Source organism: Phycodurus eques, chromosome 7 (assembly GCF_024500275.1).
Source record: "Phycodurus eques isolate BA_2022a chromosome 7, UOR_Pequ_1.1, whole genome shotgun sequence".
NCBI lineage: Eukaryota > Metazoa > Chordata > Actinopteri > Syngnathiformes > Syngnathidae > Phycodurus > Phycodurus eques.
This window is the reverse complement of record NC_084531.1, coordinates 17,912,205-17,928,016: the sequence shown is the minus strand read 5'-3', so window position 1 is coordinate 17,928,016 and position 15,812 is coordinate 17,912,205. Positions and strand designations below refer to the sequence as shown.

The following is a 15,812-nucleotide window of genomic DNA, read 5'->3' as shown; positions in this document are numbered from 1 at the left end:
TAATTGCTTTATATGTTGAATAATCTCAATGGTTTTGGTTGCCCCTCCTTGCCGTTTTTGTGCAGGAAGTGCAGGTTCGGATGGTGGAGGTGGAGCAGCTGTACACGGAGGTGGTGGAGGTGGGCGTCCTCCGCCAGCAGTGGCTCCACGACGCTCTGGCGGTCTACCGCATGTTCAGCGAAGTCAATGCCTGCGAGCTCTGGATAGACGAGAAGGAGCAGTGGCTGAACAAGATGGAGATCCCAGAGAAGTTGGAGGACGTGGAGGTGGTGGCGCACAGGTGGGGCACTGCCGATGAATAGGTTTGCAGTTGTTCTTTTTGCTTGGTCATGCAGAATGAGGGAGCTGTATGCCTTTTATGCTGGGACTGTTTTTTCTGTCCAACAGGCAGAGCTGGCAAAAGCATAGAGCAAAAACAAAATAAAACAAAAAAGAGAAGAATAGCAGTATAAAACAGCATATAACTATTGTAACACAACATACATGGGAACTTTATTATTACATTGGACTTTCACATTTTTTGTATCGCAGGTTTGAATCCCTGGACCAGGAGATGAACAGTCTGATGGGGAGGATCCTTGATGTCAACCAGATAGTCCAGCAGCTTCTAGGATGGAGGACATCCGTCCTCCACGGAGGTCAGAGGCTGTCAGGACCACCTCAACTCCAGGTACTGTCACAAAAGCCACTTGAAGTTCTAACATAAAACTCATAGAATCACCCAGCTCCAGGTTGTGTTGGCCGCACCAAAGCTCCAGCCGCTCCACTTCCTGTCGTTATGCAGATTCGTCATCATCTTTTATGAGGCCGATAACTGTGCTACCATCTACAAACTTGAGGAGTTTGACAGCCATGTGCATTGAGGTGCAGTCGTTTGTATATAGAGAGAAGAGCAGTGGAGAGAGGACACATCCTTGGGGTGCCACGGTGCTGATGGTGCGTGTGGATGAGGTGGTGTCCCACAGCCACACCTGCTGTGTCCTGCCCGTCAGGAATCTGCAAATCCACTGGTGGATGGCAGGCGAGACTCTGAGCTGGAAAAGCTTGGAGGTGATGTTGTTGAACGCAGAACTGAAGTCCACAAACAGGATCCTTGCGCAGGTTCCAGCGTCATCGAGGTTTTCTAGGACGAAGTGCAGTCCCATGTTGATTGCGTCATCCATAGACTTGTTTGCTCAGTAGGCCAACTGCAGGGGTCCAGCAGGGGTCCTGTGATGCTCTTGAGGTGGTCCAGCACGAGGCGTTCAGAATACTTCATGACCACAGATGTCAGGGCGACAGGCCTGTTGTCATTCAGACTCGAGATTGCAGGTTTCTTGGTTACTTGGATGGTGGTGGAGCGTTTGAAACAGGATGGTACTTCACACAGTTCCATAGAACTATTGCAGATCTGTGTGAAGACTGGAGCGAGCTGGTCCGTGCAGGATGGGGATACGAGGTCTGGGCGCATCGCTTTGTTGATCTTTTGTTGTTTGAAGATACGTCTCACATCCTGTTCATGGATGGTCAACACAGAAGGTGTGAGTGCAAAAGTCAGCGGTGCAATGTTGGTCGGTGGTGCGGCTGGGTGGGTGTGGGGTGTGAAAATGTCCTTTTCAAATCTGCAGTAGAAGCTGCTCAAGTTGTCAGCCAGTCCTTTATTTTTCTCTGCTTGGGGGGATGGTCGCTTGTAGTTGGTTAGCGATTGTAATCATCGCCAGACTGACTTAGAGTCGTTAGCAGTAAACTGTTTTTGTAGTTTTTCCGCATAATTTCTCTTTGCAATGTTTATTTATTTTGTCATTTGATTTCTAGTGTGATTGTACAGGGCTCTGGCCAAACTTCGATAGCCGTACACTTTAGCCTGGCGAAGTTGTTGAAGTTTGGCAGTGAACCACGGCTTGTTGTTATTGAACGTGTGAAATGTCTCTGTTGGTACACACACACTGATATAGGATGTGACACTGTCCAGATATTCATCCAGGCTGCAAGTTAAAGTTTCAAAGACACTCCAATCTGTGCTGTCTAAACTGTCTTGAAGTTCCATCTTTGCTTCATTGGTCCACTTCTTCACTGTTTTCACGACTGGCTTTGCACATATAAGTTTGGTCCTGTATGTTGGTATTAAGTGATAGATGGAGGCGTGATGCATAAGACCTTGAGTGGCGATGGAGATGACAAATCGGATGGGAATGAGGATAAGGGTGGAGGTTTGGAGTGGAGAATAAAACCGTGATAGGTGTCTAATGTGGGATGAGATTGAGGAAGTGGGAAAGGGAGGATGGTTTGTCATTGAGGACCTCGAATAGGATGGAAATGAGGAGAGGAATGTAGGTTTGGAGTAGAAAATCTTCAGTGGGATGTACAGTAGATTAGGATTGGTATAGGAATGAGCAGAGGGATGTAACGGGGACCTCACATGCTTGCACGAATGCACACACACACACACACACTAAATTAGTTATTTAACCTGTTTGTTTGTTGGCAGGTGGAACAGCATCGTGGGTCTGGTGGAGCAGAAGAAGGATCAGTTGAACAGCATGCAGCGTCTTCAGAACTACCTGCTGGAGTGTAGCGAGATTAAGTCTCAGATTCAAGAGAAGCGCAAGTCCATTGACGCAACGCAGTATGCCAGCAGTGATCTGGGTGGCGTACTGGCTCTGCAGCGCCGCCTCTCCACCATGGAGGGGGCACTGTCCGTGCTGGAGCCCAAGCTGATGCACCTACAGGTGAGGTATGATGGGGGGAAATGCAGGAACTTTGAGGAAATGGGATAACTCTCTCTTAGCTTCAACAAAGGTTATATATTTACGATGCTTATTTATGGAAAAATTGTTGTGCGTTTCTGGTAAAGGTTGTACAGTCACGAAAAATTTTATAATTCTGAAAAGAAAATCACATATTTCCCAAAACGTTGTGTAGGCCTACTGTAATTCTGAAATATAAAAGAACCTATTTCTTAAAAAGTCATATATTTAAGAAAAAGTCAAATATTTAAAACAAAAAAACTTGTCTGAAAAAATTAGTATATTTCCCAAAAAAGTTATATATTTCAGAAAAAAGGTTGTATGTTCCGGAAAATTCCGAAAGTCGCATATTTCTGTAAGTTGTGTTGTATATTTCTGAAACAGAGTCATATATTTCTGAAAGAAAATTGTACATTCGCGAAAAAGCAAAACTATATTTCCATAAAAGTTGTCTTTTTGAAAAGTTACATATTTCCGAAAAAGTCAAATAATTACAAAAAGTTGCATGTTTCTGAAAAAAATAAAATAAAAACTATTTGCAAAACAAGTCACATTTATTGAAAAAAAGTTCAATATTTTCCAGAATGTTAAATATTTCCATAAAATATATATTTCTGAAAAAAGAAAAACGATTATTAAAGTACAAATTTTCCCAAAAAGCTGTATATTTTGAAAAAATATATATTTCTGAGAAAAATCATACTATATATTTGGGTTATGTTCTATGTTTGCAAAAAAGTCATAGATTTCTGAAAAGAGTTGTATATTTCCCACAAATGTCATATTGTCAGTACTGATACACCTGCAGGTAAAGGAATGACAGGGACGAAAAGGCAGCAATGTTGAGGTTTTGTATTTGCTGATGCAGGAGGAAGCGGAGCACCTTGCCACTGTCCATGCCAGTCGGGCCACGGAGGTCCTGCTTCCCTTTGACAGCATCAGTGTGGAGTGGGAGGAACTTAAACACACCTTGCAGGGCTGTGAGGACTCTCTGATGGTGGCCAGTAGGCTGCAAAACTTCATCCAGGTGAGCAGGTGGCGCTCACGCGAGTTCACTACCAGTTACTCAAAGCATTAAAACAGATGATCTGTTTTAATGATTTGAGTAACCCCAACCTAATTAACACATTCACTGCCACTGACGGCTTTATGAGTCAAATATCCATGTTAACTGGGAAGGCTGGCAGTGAAGGAGTTAAGGGCGTTCTCAACAAGGATATTTATGCCTGAGACCATTTGACACCTAAAGTCCAGTTTGTTTTGTTTGTGTGAGTGCTCTGATGCATACTCAAGTTTGGTACACTTCACCCAAATGACTCGAAATAATCCACAAAGTAAAAAAGAGTTTGCCTCATGCTTGGTCGCTTGCATGCATGAGTGCACAAAGTGTGTCATATAATTAAACTGTTTATACCCGCAAACCAGGACCTTGCACACTAGAAATAAGCACAATGACTTCGAATAATCTCTCCATCCATCCATTTTCTGTACCGCTTATCCTCACAAGGGTTGCGGGTGTGCTGGAGCCTATCCCAGCTATCTTCGAGTGAGAGGCGGGGTACACCCTGGACTGGTCGCTAGCCAATCGCAGGGCACACATAAACAAACCATTCACACCTATGGGGAATTTAGAGTATTCACTTAACCTACCATGTATGTTTTTGGGATATGGGAGGAAACCGGAGTTCCCGGAGAAAACCCACGCAGGCACAAGGAGCACATGCAAACTCCACACAGGCGAGGCCGGGATTTGAACCCCGGTCCTCAGAACTTTGAGGCAGATGCGCTAACCAGTCGATCATTGTGCCGCCCAGAATAATCTACTAAATAAAAAAATAGTTAATGACACGCACGGGCACATTTGTGTTATTTGATTATTGCGACTGCTCCTCTTGCCAGTTATTCATAATAACCACCACCATGCACAGTGGAAATGAACATGTCTTGAAATAATCTCCAGTCTAAAAATAGACTGTGGCACACTCAGTCATGCACAGGCAGATGTACACAGCAGCGTATCATACCATTTATGTAATGTCATAATCCTGATAACCACCACCTTGCACAAAAGATATAAATTCAACTACTCAGAATAATACAAAGAGTAAAAAAAAAAAAAAAATCCAAGGCCTGGTGGTCACATGCAGTCACAAACACAATTTGTTTGATATACACAGTTTTTAATACGATCGCTCCTCAAACCCATCCATCCATTCTCCATACCGCTTATCCTCACTAGGGTCGCGGATGTGCTGGCACCTATCGCAGCTAACTCCGGGCAAGTGGTGCCGTACAACCCGAACTGTTCGCCAGCCAATCGCAGGGCACATATAGACAGTCATTTAGACTCACATTCACATCTATGGACACTTAGAGTCTTCAATTAACTTACCATGCATGTTTTTGGAATGTGGGAGGAAACCGGAGCACCCGGAGAAAACCCATACAGGCACAGGGAGAACATGCAAACTCCACACGGGCAAGGCCGGATTTGAAGTCCTCAGACCTGCGAGGGAGATGTGCTAACCAGTCGTCCACTGTGCCGCCCACTGCTCAAACCATTTATTCATTATACTTTCCAACTTTCAGGACATAAATAAACACAACAGACTCAAATTAATGCACACAGTAAAACTTAGTCACAAATGCACACAATTTATGCGTCATATGATTAATGCAATCGTTCCTTCCAACTTATTAATGATAACCACCACCTTGCACAATAAAAATTAAAGTGATGACTGGAAATAATCCACAGAGTAAAAACAAAGGATACAGCACACTCAGTCAATGGAGATATGTAAATAGTTGTAAATGTAAATAGGTGACTGTGATGCGATTGTTCCTCGCTAGTTTTTTATTTCTAACCGCAAGCTTGCACAATAGAAATAAACACAATGCTAGTAATAATCCACAGAGTCAAAAAATAGTCAACGACACACTTGTTCAAGCTAGGTGGGATTCAAGACTACACTACCACTGTATCAGAAATTCTGCATTAGAAAACAATAGAATTCCTGTGTCCTGACATCTCTTCAGGACCTGGACCTGTTCCTGACCTGGCTGGTCCAAACGCAGACAGTTGCCACCTCGGATCAGTTGCCCAATGACCTGGAGGAAGCCGAGAGACTCATCAACAAACATGCCGCACTCAAGGAGGAGATTGGACGGTCTGTACCTCCGAGTTGGACCACAATCCTTTGTAAACAAAAAGTTGGATTTAAATGTACCACACCAGTCTCCACAAGAGCCAAATCAGTCATTTTCCACAAAAAGGTGGACTCAAATGTTCCACAATCAAAATAATTTGTTTACAAGAAGTTTGACTTAAATGCACGTCAATGAAAGTCTTCTGTTCACAAAAATTTGACACGATGCACCATAAACAAAGTCCTTTCTTCACAAAAACCTGAACTCAGATTCACTGCACCAGCTTCAGGAGTTCTGAATCAGTAATTTGGTCACAAAAAGTTGAACTCAAATATACCACAATCAGTCTTTGGTTCACAAATTGTTGGCACAAATGCGCCACACTCAAAATACTTGGTTCACAAAAAGTTGTACTCAAATCCACCACAATCAGTCATTTGTTCACAAAGTTTGACACAAATTTACAACACTGAAAGTTCTTAATAAATTGGATTCAGATACACCACACCAGCCACAGAGCATCCAAATCAAAGTCCCTTGTTCACAAAAAGTTGGATTCAAACGCACCACATCAATCACACAACAGCCCAAGCAAAGCCCTTTTTTCACATTAAGTGGAACTCAAATGCACAACAATCGAAGTCCTTTGTTTACAATAAAGTTAGACTCATATGCACCATGATAGTAAAAGAAGATCCCAAATCAAAGTCATTTGTTCACAAAACGTTAACTTCATTTGTCCTCCACAGATACGAGGAGGACTATGAGCGTCTGCAGGCCATGAACGAGCTTCTGGAGTCAGAGGAGGCGCCTCTTCCGCAGGCCGCCCTGCAGCAGTGGCTGCAGAAGCTGGACGTGGGCTGGAACAAGCTGCTGGAGATGTGGGAGAGTCGGCGCGAGGTCCTGGTACAGGCGCACATCTTCCACTTGTTCCTGCGTGACGTCAAACAGGCTGAGTCCTTCATCAACAACCAGGTGAGGAAGCCCTTTGTTCACAAAAAGTTGGATTAAAAATGCATTACAGCAGTCACACAAGATAAAAATAAATTTTCTTTGTTCATAAAAAGTTGGATTCAAATGCACCTCACCAGGCATGCAAGATCCCAGTCAAAGTCAGTTGTTCACAAAAAGTTGGCCTCACCAGCCACAGAAAATCCTGTGTAAGTCGTTTGTTAATAAAATGGTTGACTGTAGTGTACTAAACGAAGCACAGAAGTTGGAGGTCCTCTTTTCTGAAAAAGTTGACTTTGACACCAATCAAAGTCTGTTGTTCACAAACAGTTGGCCTCAAATGCAACACATTCGTCACAGATGATCCCAAAAGAATTTTTTACAAAATGTTGGACTCGTGCACCACAGCAGTCACAGAAGATCCCAATCAAAGTCTTTTGTTCACAAATATAACACTCATCACAGAACATACAAATCAGAGTAATTTGTTCGCAAAAAGATGGACTCAAATACACCACACCAATGACAGACGATCCCAAAGTCATTTGTTTACCAAAGGTTTGACTCAAATGTCCCACAACACAAAATACATTTGTTCACAAAAAGATGGACACAAATGCACTGCATTAGTCACAGAGCATTCAAATCAGCTCTCCATATTAGAATTAGAATTCAACAAAAATTTGGATTAAAATTGACACCAGTTACAGAACATTGAAATGTTGGGTGTTCACAGAGAAAAATGACTTAAATACACTACAGCAGTCGCACATGATCCAAATTAATTTGTTTACAATATGTTGGACTCAAATGCACCAAAATCAAAGCCCTTTGTTCACAAAAAAATGGATTCAAATGCACCATAGTCAAAGTCCCTTGTTCACACAAAATTGGACTCAAATGTACCATACCAGTGGCAGAAGATCCAAACTCAAACTCATTTGTTCCCAAAACATTGGACTCAAATATACTGCAACAGTCACGGAAGGTCCCAATTAAAGCTACCTGTTTACAAAAAGCATTATCTGTGTGTCCCAAAGGAGTCTGCGCTGGCCCACGTGGAGCTTCCCACCACGGTGGAGACGGTGGAGGCCGCGGTGAAGAAGCACAAGGACTTCACCACCACCATGGAGCTCAACCTGCACCGCATCAAGGCTGTCATTGAGGCCGGAGAGAGCCTCATCAGCCAGAACAACATCTACTCGGAGCGCATACGACAGCGTGTAGACACACTTGCCAACAGGTAGCCAACCCTAAACTTCCATCCATCCATTTTCCGTACCGCTTATCCACACTAGGGTCGCGGGCGTGCTGGAGCCTATCTCAGCTGACTCTGGGCGAGAGGCGGGGCACACCCTGAACTGTCAATCCTTCTATTTTCTGTACCGCTTTTCCTCACTAGGGTCGCGGGCGTGCTGGAGCCAATCCCAGCTATCTTCAGGCGAGAGGCGGTGTACACCTTGAATTGGTCGCCAGCCAATAGCAGGGCACATAGAGAATATACAAACAACCTTGTACACTCACTTTCACATCTAAAGATAATTGAAAGTATTCAGTTAACTTAACATGCATCTTTTTGGAACATAGGATTACCCGGAGAAAAACCACACAATCACGGGGAGAGCATGCAAACTCCCCACAGGAAGGCCGGCGCGCTGATGCGAAACCCCTACCTCATATTGAATTAATTATCCATCCATCCATTTTCTGAGCCGCTTCTCCTCACTAGGGTCACGGGCGTGCTGGAACCTATCCCAGCTGTCATCGGGCAGGAGGCGGGGTACACCCTGAACTGGTTGCCAGCCAATCGCAGGGCACATACAAACAAACAACCACTCGCACTCACATTCACACCTACAGGCAATTCAGAGTCTCCAAATAATGCATCTTTTTGGGATGTGGGAGGAAACCGGCGTGCCCGGAGAAAACCCACACAGGCACGGGGAGAACATGCAAACTCCACACAGGCGGGGCCGGGGATTGAACCCCAGTCCTCAGAACTGTGAGGCTGACGCTCTAACCAGTCGTCCACCGTGCCGCCTGAATTAATTATAAATTATTCAATTAAAAATTACTAAAATCAACTATTTTAAACATATTTACTAATTTTACATGTCTTTATAAATGTATTCATCATTAAAGAAGTTTTTTTTTGGTAAATAATTCAATAAAAAATACATTATATACATTTAATATTTGAGACAAAATCACTGTTTGATCCCTTTGTGACTTCCCCATTTCACGGCCAAAAACTTGTACATTTCCATTTAACCTATTCCAATTCATTATATTAAGTAGATAATATGCTGTTAGAAAACCAAATTGTTCAAGCTCCCATACTTTTCTTTTTAGTTAAATAATTTCAAGCAGACAATGTACATGAAAACAGCAAAATATGTGAGCTTGCCGACAGGGTGGACATTTCTCGCTAATTTTAGCATTTATTCAGCACAAGGTGGCCCTTCACTTAGCAACATGATACAGTTAACAAGCTGACTGTGCACTGTTTAACAAATCTGTATTGAATTTCTGATTTTATTTATTTTTTTATATCAATTGATATTTCACTATGACAGAGTGGACATTTTAAGCTTGACAACATCCAACACACACACAGTATGATGACATAAGTGTAAATATTTATTCTGCAATCATCCACTGTTTCAGCCTTCATTAAATAAAAGAAAAAATGCTGGTCTTGATGTCACTGAACATATCAGAGAGTTTCTTAAGGGGGAATTACTGCATAATGACAGGGTGGACAGCAATTTCAAGGACACATGCAAATTTTAATATGATAATGGAAATTGAACGTACATGATCAAAATGACTCATTTTATCAAATAAGTTGTGGTGGACAATAAAACCATTTAACAAATGTTGATTTAGTATAATTATACCACTTATTACACACACTGTTGTTAGCAGACCAATGTATGAGACTTGCCAAAATATTAGCCAATTAAAAAATTATGATATAAAAAGAAGGAATCACATTTTAACAGACTTATCATTGTAATGGTATGTGTGCAAATGTTTGGCCACTTATAATAAGACCTCAGCATTTAATCACTCTGCTTCATTTAAATTATTATTATTATTTAAGTGATTCTGACGAGGACACCAAAGGCGCTTTCTAGTGATATCGACCCACTTTTTAAATTATTTTATTAAATAATAGGTAAATTGTAATCAAATTATTTAATAATACAATTTTCAAAGTTGAATGAATTATCATTGTAATGTATTGTTAAACTAAAATGTTAACTCTTTTTACATATTTTAAAAATTTTTTACTTTTTTTTAATCCCTCATTTACAAATGACCTAGTACTAATACTTCTGTCTACATTTGTACTGTGTATGCCATGTCCTCCATATGGTTTGTGTTCAGACTAGTGCGTGCAGCTGTCGCGCTTCTATAGCCAGAATATAACAATGAGCATTAGCAGCCAGAACACAACTGACACCTGCCCATGAAATCTGATTGTGAACGTACGCCCATGTGTGTATATTTGTGTGTGTGTGTGTGTGTGTGCGCGCGAGTGTCTATGCAGTGGGGGCAGGTCTTAGTGGGTTGTGAGGTGGGGGTGAGGGGGTGTGGGGTGGTTTGTGTTCCTATTCGCGCCATATAAAGGATGATGTACCGTATGTATTCGCCATTACTTTAACGTGAATTAACTTAACAATTCTAATGAAGATGCACTTGCAGTATTGATGCCACAATTTCTATTTTTAATTGGTCAGAATGTCCAATAGCTAAACTTTGGGTGTGGTTTTCTCCAAATCCTGCACTTCTGTCAATAATTGTGGTAATATTATAGTAACGAGGACGCGTTACATTGTCTCCATTGAAAGATAAAAAGTTTAGCACTACAGTAATTGTGTTACAGTGATATTCTTGTGTGTTGCGTTCAGGGGCAACCAGAACCGGGAGCAGGCCCAGCAGTGGTTGGAAAAACTCAACGACCAATGGGCTCTCCAGAGGTTCCTCCAGGACTGTCACGAGGTGAGTAAATTAAAGACCACGCTTGATTTGTTTTGAACCTTTTCTCTGGTCCCATTTGGTCGATGAGTTCGTAAACAATGTCTGTTTTGTTCACACAGTAAAAATTCCAACCGTGTAAAAATTTGATGTCACAAACTGTGTTACCATTTTAATGATGATGCCAAGCTAGCAGATCAGATACAAATCAAAGTCCTTTGGTTACAAAAGGTTTGACTCAAATGTACCATGCTAGTCACACAAGATCCAAATCACAGTCCTTTATTCACAAAGAGTTGGACTCAAAAGAACATGTCAGTCACAGAATATCCCAAAGTCTGTTGTTCACAAAAATTTGCTTTCAAATGATTTTTATTTTGTAATTTTATTCAGGTTTTTGAAACAATACAGGAAAGACAGCAATTAAAATATCTATTATAACATAAAAAAATAAGGCTTAGCCCCACACCAGTTACAAAAGCAAAAAGCCCTTTGTTCATAAAAAGTTAGACTTATACAGTGGGTACGGAAAGTATTCAGACCCCCTTAAATTTTTCACTCTTTTTTATATTGCAGCCATTTGCTAAAATCATTTAGCAGTGCCTGGTTTTCTCCACACATGCCACTTAGAATTAAGGCCAACAATTTCTATCTTGGTCTCATCAGACCAGAGAATCTAACCCTGAGCTGGTTGCCAGCCAATCGCAGAGCACATACAAACAAACAACCATTTGCACTCACATTCACACCTACGGGCAATTTAGAGTTGTCAATTAACCTCCCATGCATGTTTTTGGGATGTGGGAGGAAACCGGAGTGCCCGGAGAAAACCCACACAGGCACAGGGAGAACATGCAAACTCCATTCAGTATAATCAAACACAGCTGGACTCCAATGAAGGTGTAGAACCATTTTAAGGATGATCAGAAGAAATGGACAGCACCCGAGATAAATATATGAGTGTCGCAGCAAAGGGTCTGAATACTTATGGCTGTGTGATATTTCAGTTTTTCTTTTTTAATAAAGCTGCAAAGATTTCAACAATTAAGTTTTTTTCCTGTCCATACGGGGTGCTGTGTGTACATTAATGAGGGAAAAAATGAATTTAAATTATTTTAACAAATGGCTGCAATATATCAGAGTGAAAAATTTAAGGGGGTCTGAAAACTTTCCGTACCCACTCTATATACCACGCCAATCACAGAAGATCCATATCAAAGTCATCTGTTCAGAAAATATTGGCCTTATATGTATCACATCAGTCTCATCAGATCGGAAATAAAGTATTTTGTCCACAAAAAGATGAATACAAATGCACCACAACAGTCACAGAAAACCCAACTCAAATTATTTTGTCCACAAAAAGTCAATTTTCAGTTTCCATTAAAACCAATTAAAAGGTGCTAGTGTGAAAGCATACTTGTCTATTTGGTGGTGTTTTTAATCCTTCTAGATTTACTTTCATGTTGTTTTTATTCCCGTTTACATTTCTGCAACTAATCAGAAATGAAAGCAACGTCATGTGGTTTGTTGTGACGGGTTCGGATACCCTTGGCTTTTCAACTGATGCAGAGCAGAAAGAAAATACTAACTTCAAAAACAACAATGATCTTGGAGCATCTTCCATTTCTGGACCCCAAAGCTGGTTTACATTGTGCAACTTTGTATTTGGCTCTGCTTAATTATTCATGAGTAAGGCTCCTCATCATTAATTTACCACATGAAGAGGACTGGACTTCATTCTCTATAAATATACAGTATTATACAGTATGGTAGAATATATATAGAGGACAAGAGCTTCAAGAAAATACAAGAAATGTGAATTGAGAGAGACATGTTTAATTGTTAATTCAAGATTCCCACCATTAAATGTGGTGTAAATATGCCACATTAGAGGTGAAGAGACATAAAATAAGATGCAAATATGCTACATAGACATTAAATATGATATAAACATGGTACATTAGAGGTGTATAGAAAACAAATGGATGTAAATTCGCTGCATACATTAAATAGGATGTCAATATGCTATATTAGAGGTTTACAGAACATAAAATCACAACAAGGTTACGTTCATGGGCCATTTTACCTAATCAATGTCCTTTGTGTCCCAATGAAATAAAACTTATAGATGCACAATAAAATTAACTGTAAAGTAAATTTTTTAATAAGCAAAACGTCCTACACATTGATTCAGTTGCATATTTAATTAATACAATATAAAAGATTAATGTATTAACAGTGGAAAAGTAGCCTGTTTCCTGTCCCCTCTCCTTAAAATTAGACTTCACAATATAATTATTCAAGCTCCCCTTCCATCAATGTTTTTTTGTATATAATCTTTGATGTCTTTTTTTTTTTTTTTTTTTTTTTTGGGAGTTTGCAGAATAATTTGGGTTGAAAATGCCCAGAAAGTCCTTTTTCAAGCTATTCAAGTTGGTCTCTTTCATCTGACAGTTAAGACAGACGGATTTCTCATTAATATGCGACCTGTAAATAAGCTTTGCTCTGATTGGATCGCTTATCTTCTCAATGTAAATATGGAAAACAACTTCACTCTAATTGGCCATTGGAGATCTGTCAGTAGCTGGGCCAAGCATTCATAGCGACCTCGCATTTGTCATCATTCAATGTGGGATCTTACTATTATCGTGAAGCAAAACTTACTAAGTGTTGGATTGTTTGCCCACTACTCACAACCCCACAGAGGAGGGGACGGGTCACGTGGGTGAAGTAAAAGAGGGGAGGATATTTGAAAGTGAGTCCCATTCAATCACTATAACATCATTGGCTTGCAGCGATCATTTGTCGCGCACATTTTAGCGACAATGACCGCAGTTACATTAAACATTTTAAATATTAAGTGTCGTCATGAAACACGTATGCTTTTTTATACTGTATTTTCATGGCTTGTGGCGGCTGCCCAGCTCCAAGCCCGGAAATCTAATTCCAACAGTGTGTGAAATCTTATTTTATGAAGCCATCCTTCACGAAACAGGCCCGAACACAGCACAATTCTGGTTCTGAAATGCTTTGGAATTTCTCTCACAATAAATTGAAGCCATTTATTCCTCAACTCCTCTAAGTTCGGCAGGTGACACAAAGTATAAGCTTTGCACAAGACGTAGCTGCGTTGTCACACAGCAATTATTCTCGAAATAAGTGTGCGTGTAGCAACCACGAAGTGGGCAGGTACTTCAGTAATGAGTTAACTTTTGACGTTTCAAATACACGAAAATCTGACCCGGTCGTTTTGCAAGCCTTATGCGTTTATTGTCTTTTGCACTCAATCGACAAACCCCATAGATGTCATGTTTAAACCAGGTCACATCTTAACCTGTTATGCATAACAAAGTAGAACAAATTGAATTTTGATGGAAGGGGACCTTTAAAGTCCTTTCGAAAAGTTAGACTTTTTACATATTTGTGTTGCTTCTTATCCCAACTATATTTTAATGTTTCTTTTCTTTTGAAAAAATGAAAAAGTTTAGTTTGAATTAATTGGCTTCAGTCATGTCCCTGGGTTTTACTTCAGTCCTCTTACCCCAGCAAATTAACCCCTCTGAAAAATTTTGAATATTCCACAAGTCAAGCGAGCCACAGGAAGTACCATCATTTAAATCCAATGCAGGCCATGGGAAGGCCAAAAGTAAGTTCACTTATTTAGTTTTATGGATATTGGATGATATTTCAACTATGATTGGAGGATTAAAATCTCGGCGCAGTCCTGTTACCTAAAATTTTTTTTTATGTCATTTGTTTATCTGTAAATGTTTTATTTTTTTGTTAAATCACTGTAATGTGCTTCGTGTCAGCAGGCTATTATCATAAATTGATATTGATTTCAATCAAATTGATTGATTGATTTCAATCAAATTGATTGATTGATTGGCTATTATCATAAAATTTTGAATATTCCACAAGTCAAGCGAGCCACAGGAAGTACCATCATTTAAATCCAATGCAGGCCATGGGAAGGCCAAAAGTAAGTTCACTTATTTAGTTTTATGGATATTGGATGATATTTCAACTATGATTGGAGGATTAAAATCTCGGCGCAGTCCTGTTACCTAAATTTTTTTTTTATGTCATTTGTTTATCTGTAAATGTTTTATTTTTTTGTTAAATCACTGTAATGTGCTTCGTGTCAGCAGGCTATTATCATAAATGTGTATTATGTATTTGCTAATTCTATACTAAGAACTCACTCCTTTTACTCAAATCAGGAGTTTCAGTACTATAAAACATTGCCCCAAAAAATAAAGTAGTCTGAGATAGGCCAATACACATTTTGAGTAGTTCAATGTGGTTGTTATCAGATTTAGAGTTGGGGGAAAAAAAGACAGAAATTTACATTTATTTTTAGAGTTACAACAAGCAAATGGCACAGATTCAGTCAAATGGCCCACATACATTAATATTATTTAAATCTGGTACACAAGAGGTGGATAGACATTAAATACTGCAGGATGTAAATATGGTACATTAGAGGTGTCTACATTAAATACAGTATGATTAATTAGAGGTGTATATAATACGTTAATCCTGGGAACTACAAGTACCAAGAAATGAAAGTCCATAGAACCTCAAGTGGCAATGCGGTTTACAAGGGGTGCTTCTGGGGAAAAAAAAAAAAAAAAGACCCAGAATGACCCCCTGCCGGTGCACGGTATGGATAAGCATCTCGGCTCGTTGTTGACGAGCTGTTGTCCGATTTCCCCCTCGTGCTGTGCGACTGCAGTGGGGCGGCCAACTGCAGAGGTGGGGGTGGGGTTGTGTATAAGTGTGTGTGTGTGTGTGTGTCCATTTTAAAGAAAACACACACAGAGATTGCACCCCCTCCATTATCAGCCGTGTCCAGTAAGGCCTCCGCCCTCCTCCCTTCCCTCCCCACCAGCTCCCTCAATGAAGGTGGGAGGCGCCAGTGCATCATCTCGGGCTGTCTGCCATTTTATTGTTTTGGAAAAAGGGGGGGAGGTGGAGGATGAGTTTTTTTTTTTT

General features: G+C 40.4%; 1 protein-coding gene across 1 annotated transcript in view; it reads left to right on the top strand.

Annotated features, from left to right (window-relative positions):
• Nucleotides 1–15,812, top strand: part of LOC133404854 (spectrin beta chain, non-erythrocytic 4-like) — a 69,444-nt gene that overhangs the window by 23,376 nt on the left and 30,256 nt on the right. The window contains 9 exon segments of the mRNA XM_061681274.1: nt 66–280; nt 532–610; nt 612–670; nt 2,468–2,708; nt 3,595–3,753; nt 5,766–5,896; nt 6,626–6,851; nt 7,868–8,070; nt 10,745–10,835. Of these exon segments, the coding sequence (XP_061537258.1) occupies nt 66–280; nt 532–610; nt 612–670; nt 2,468–2,708; nt 3,595–3,753; nt 5,766–5,896; nt 6,626–6,851; nt 7,868–8,070; nt 10,745–10,835 (1,404 nt within the window).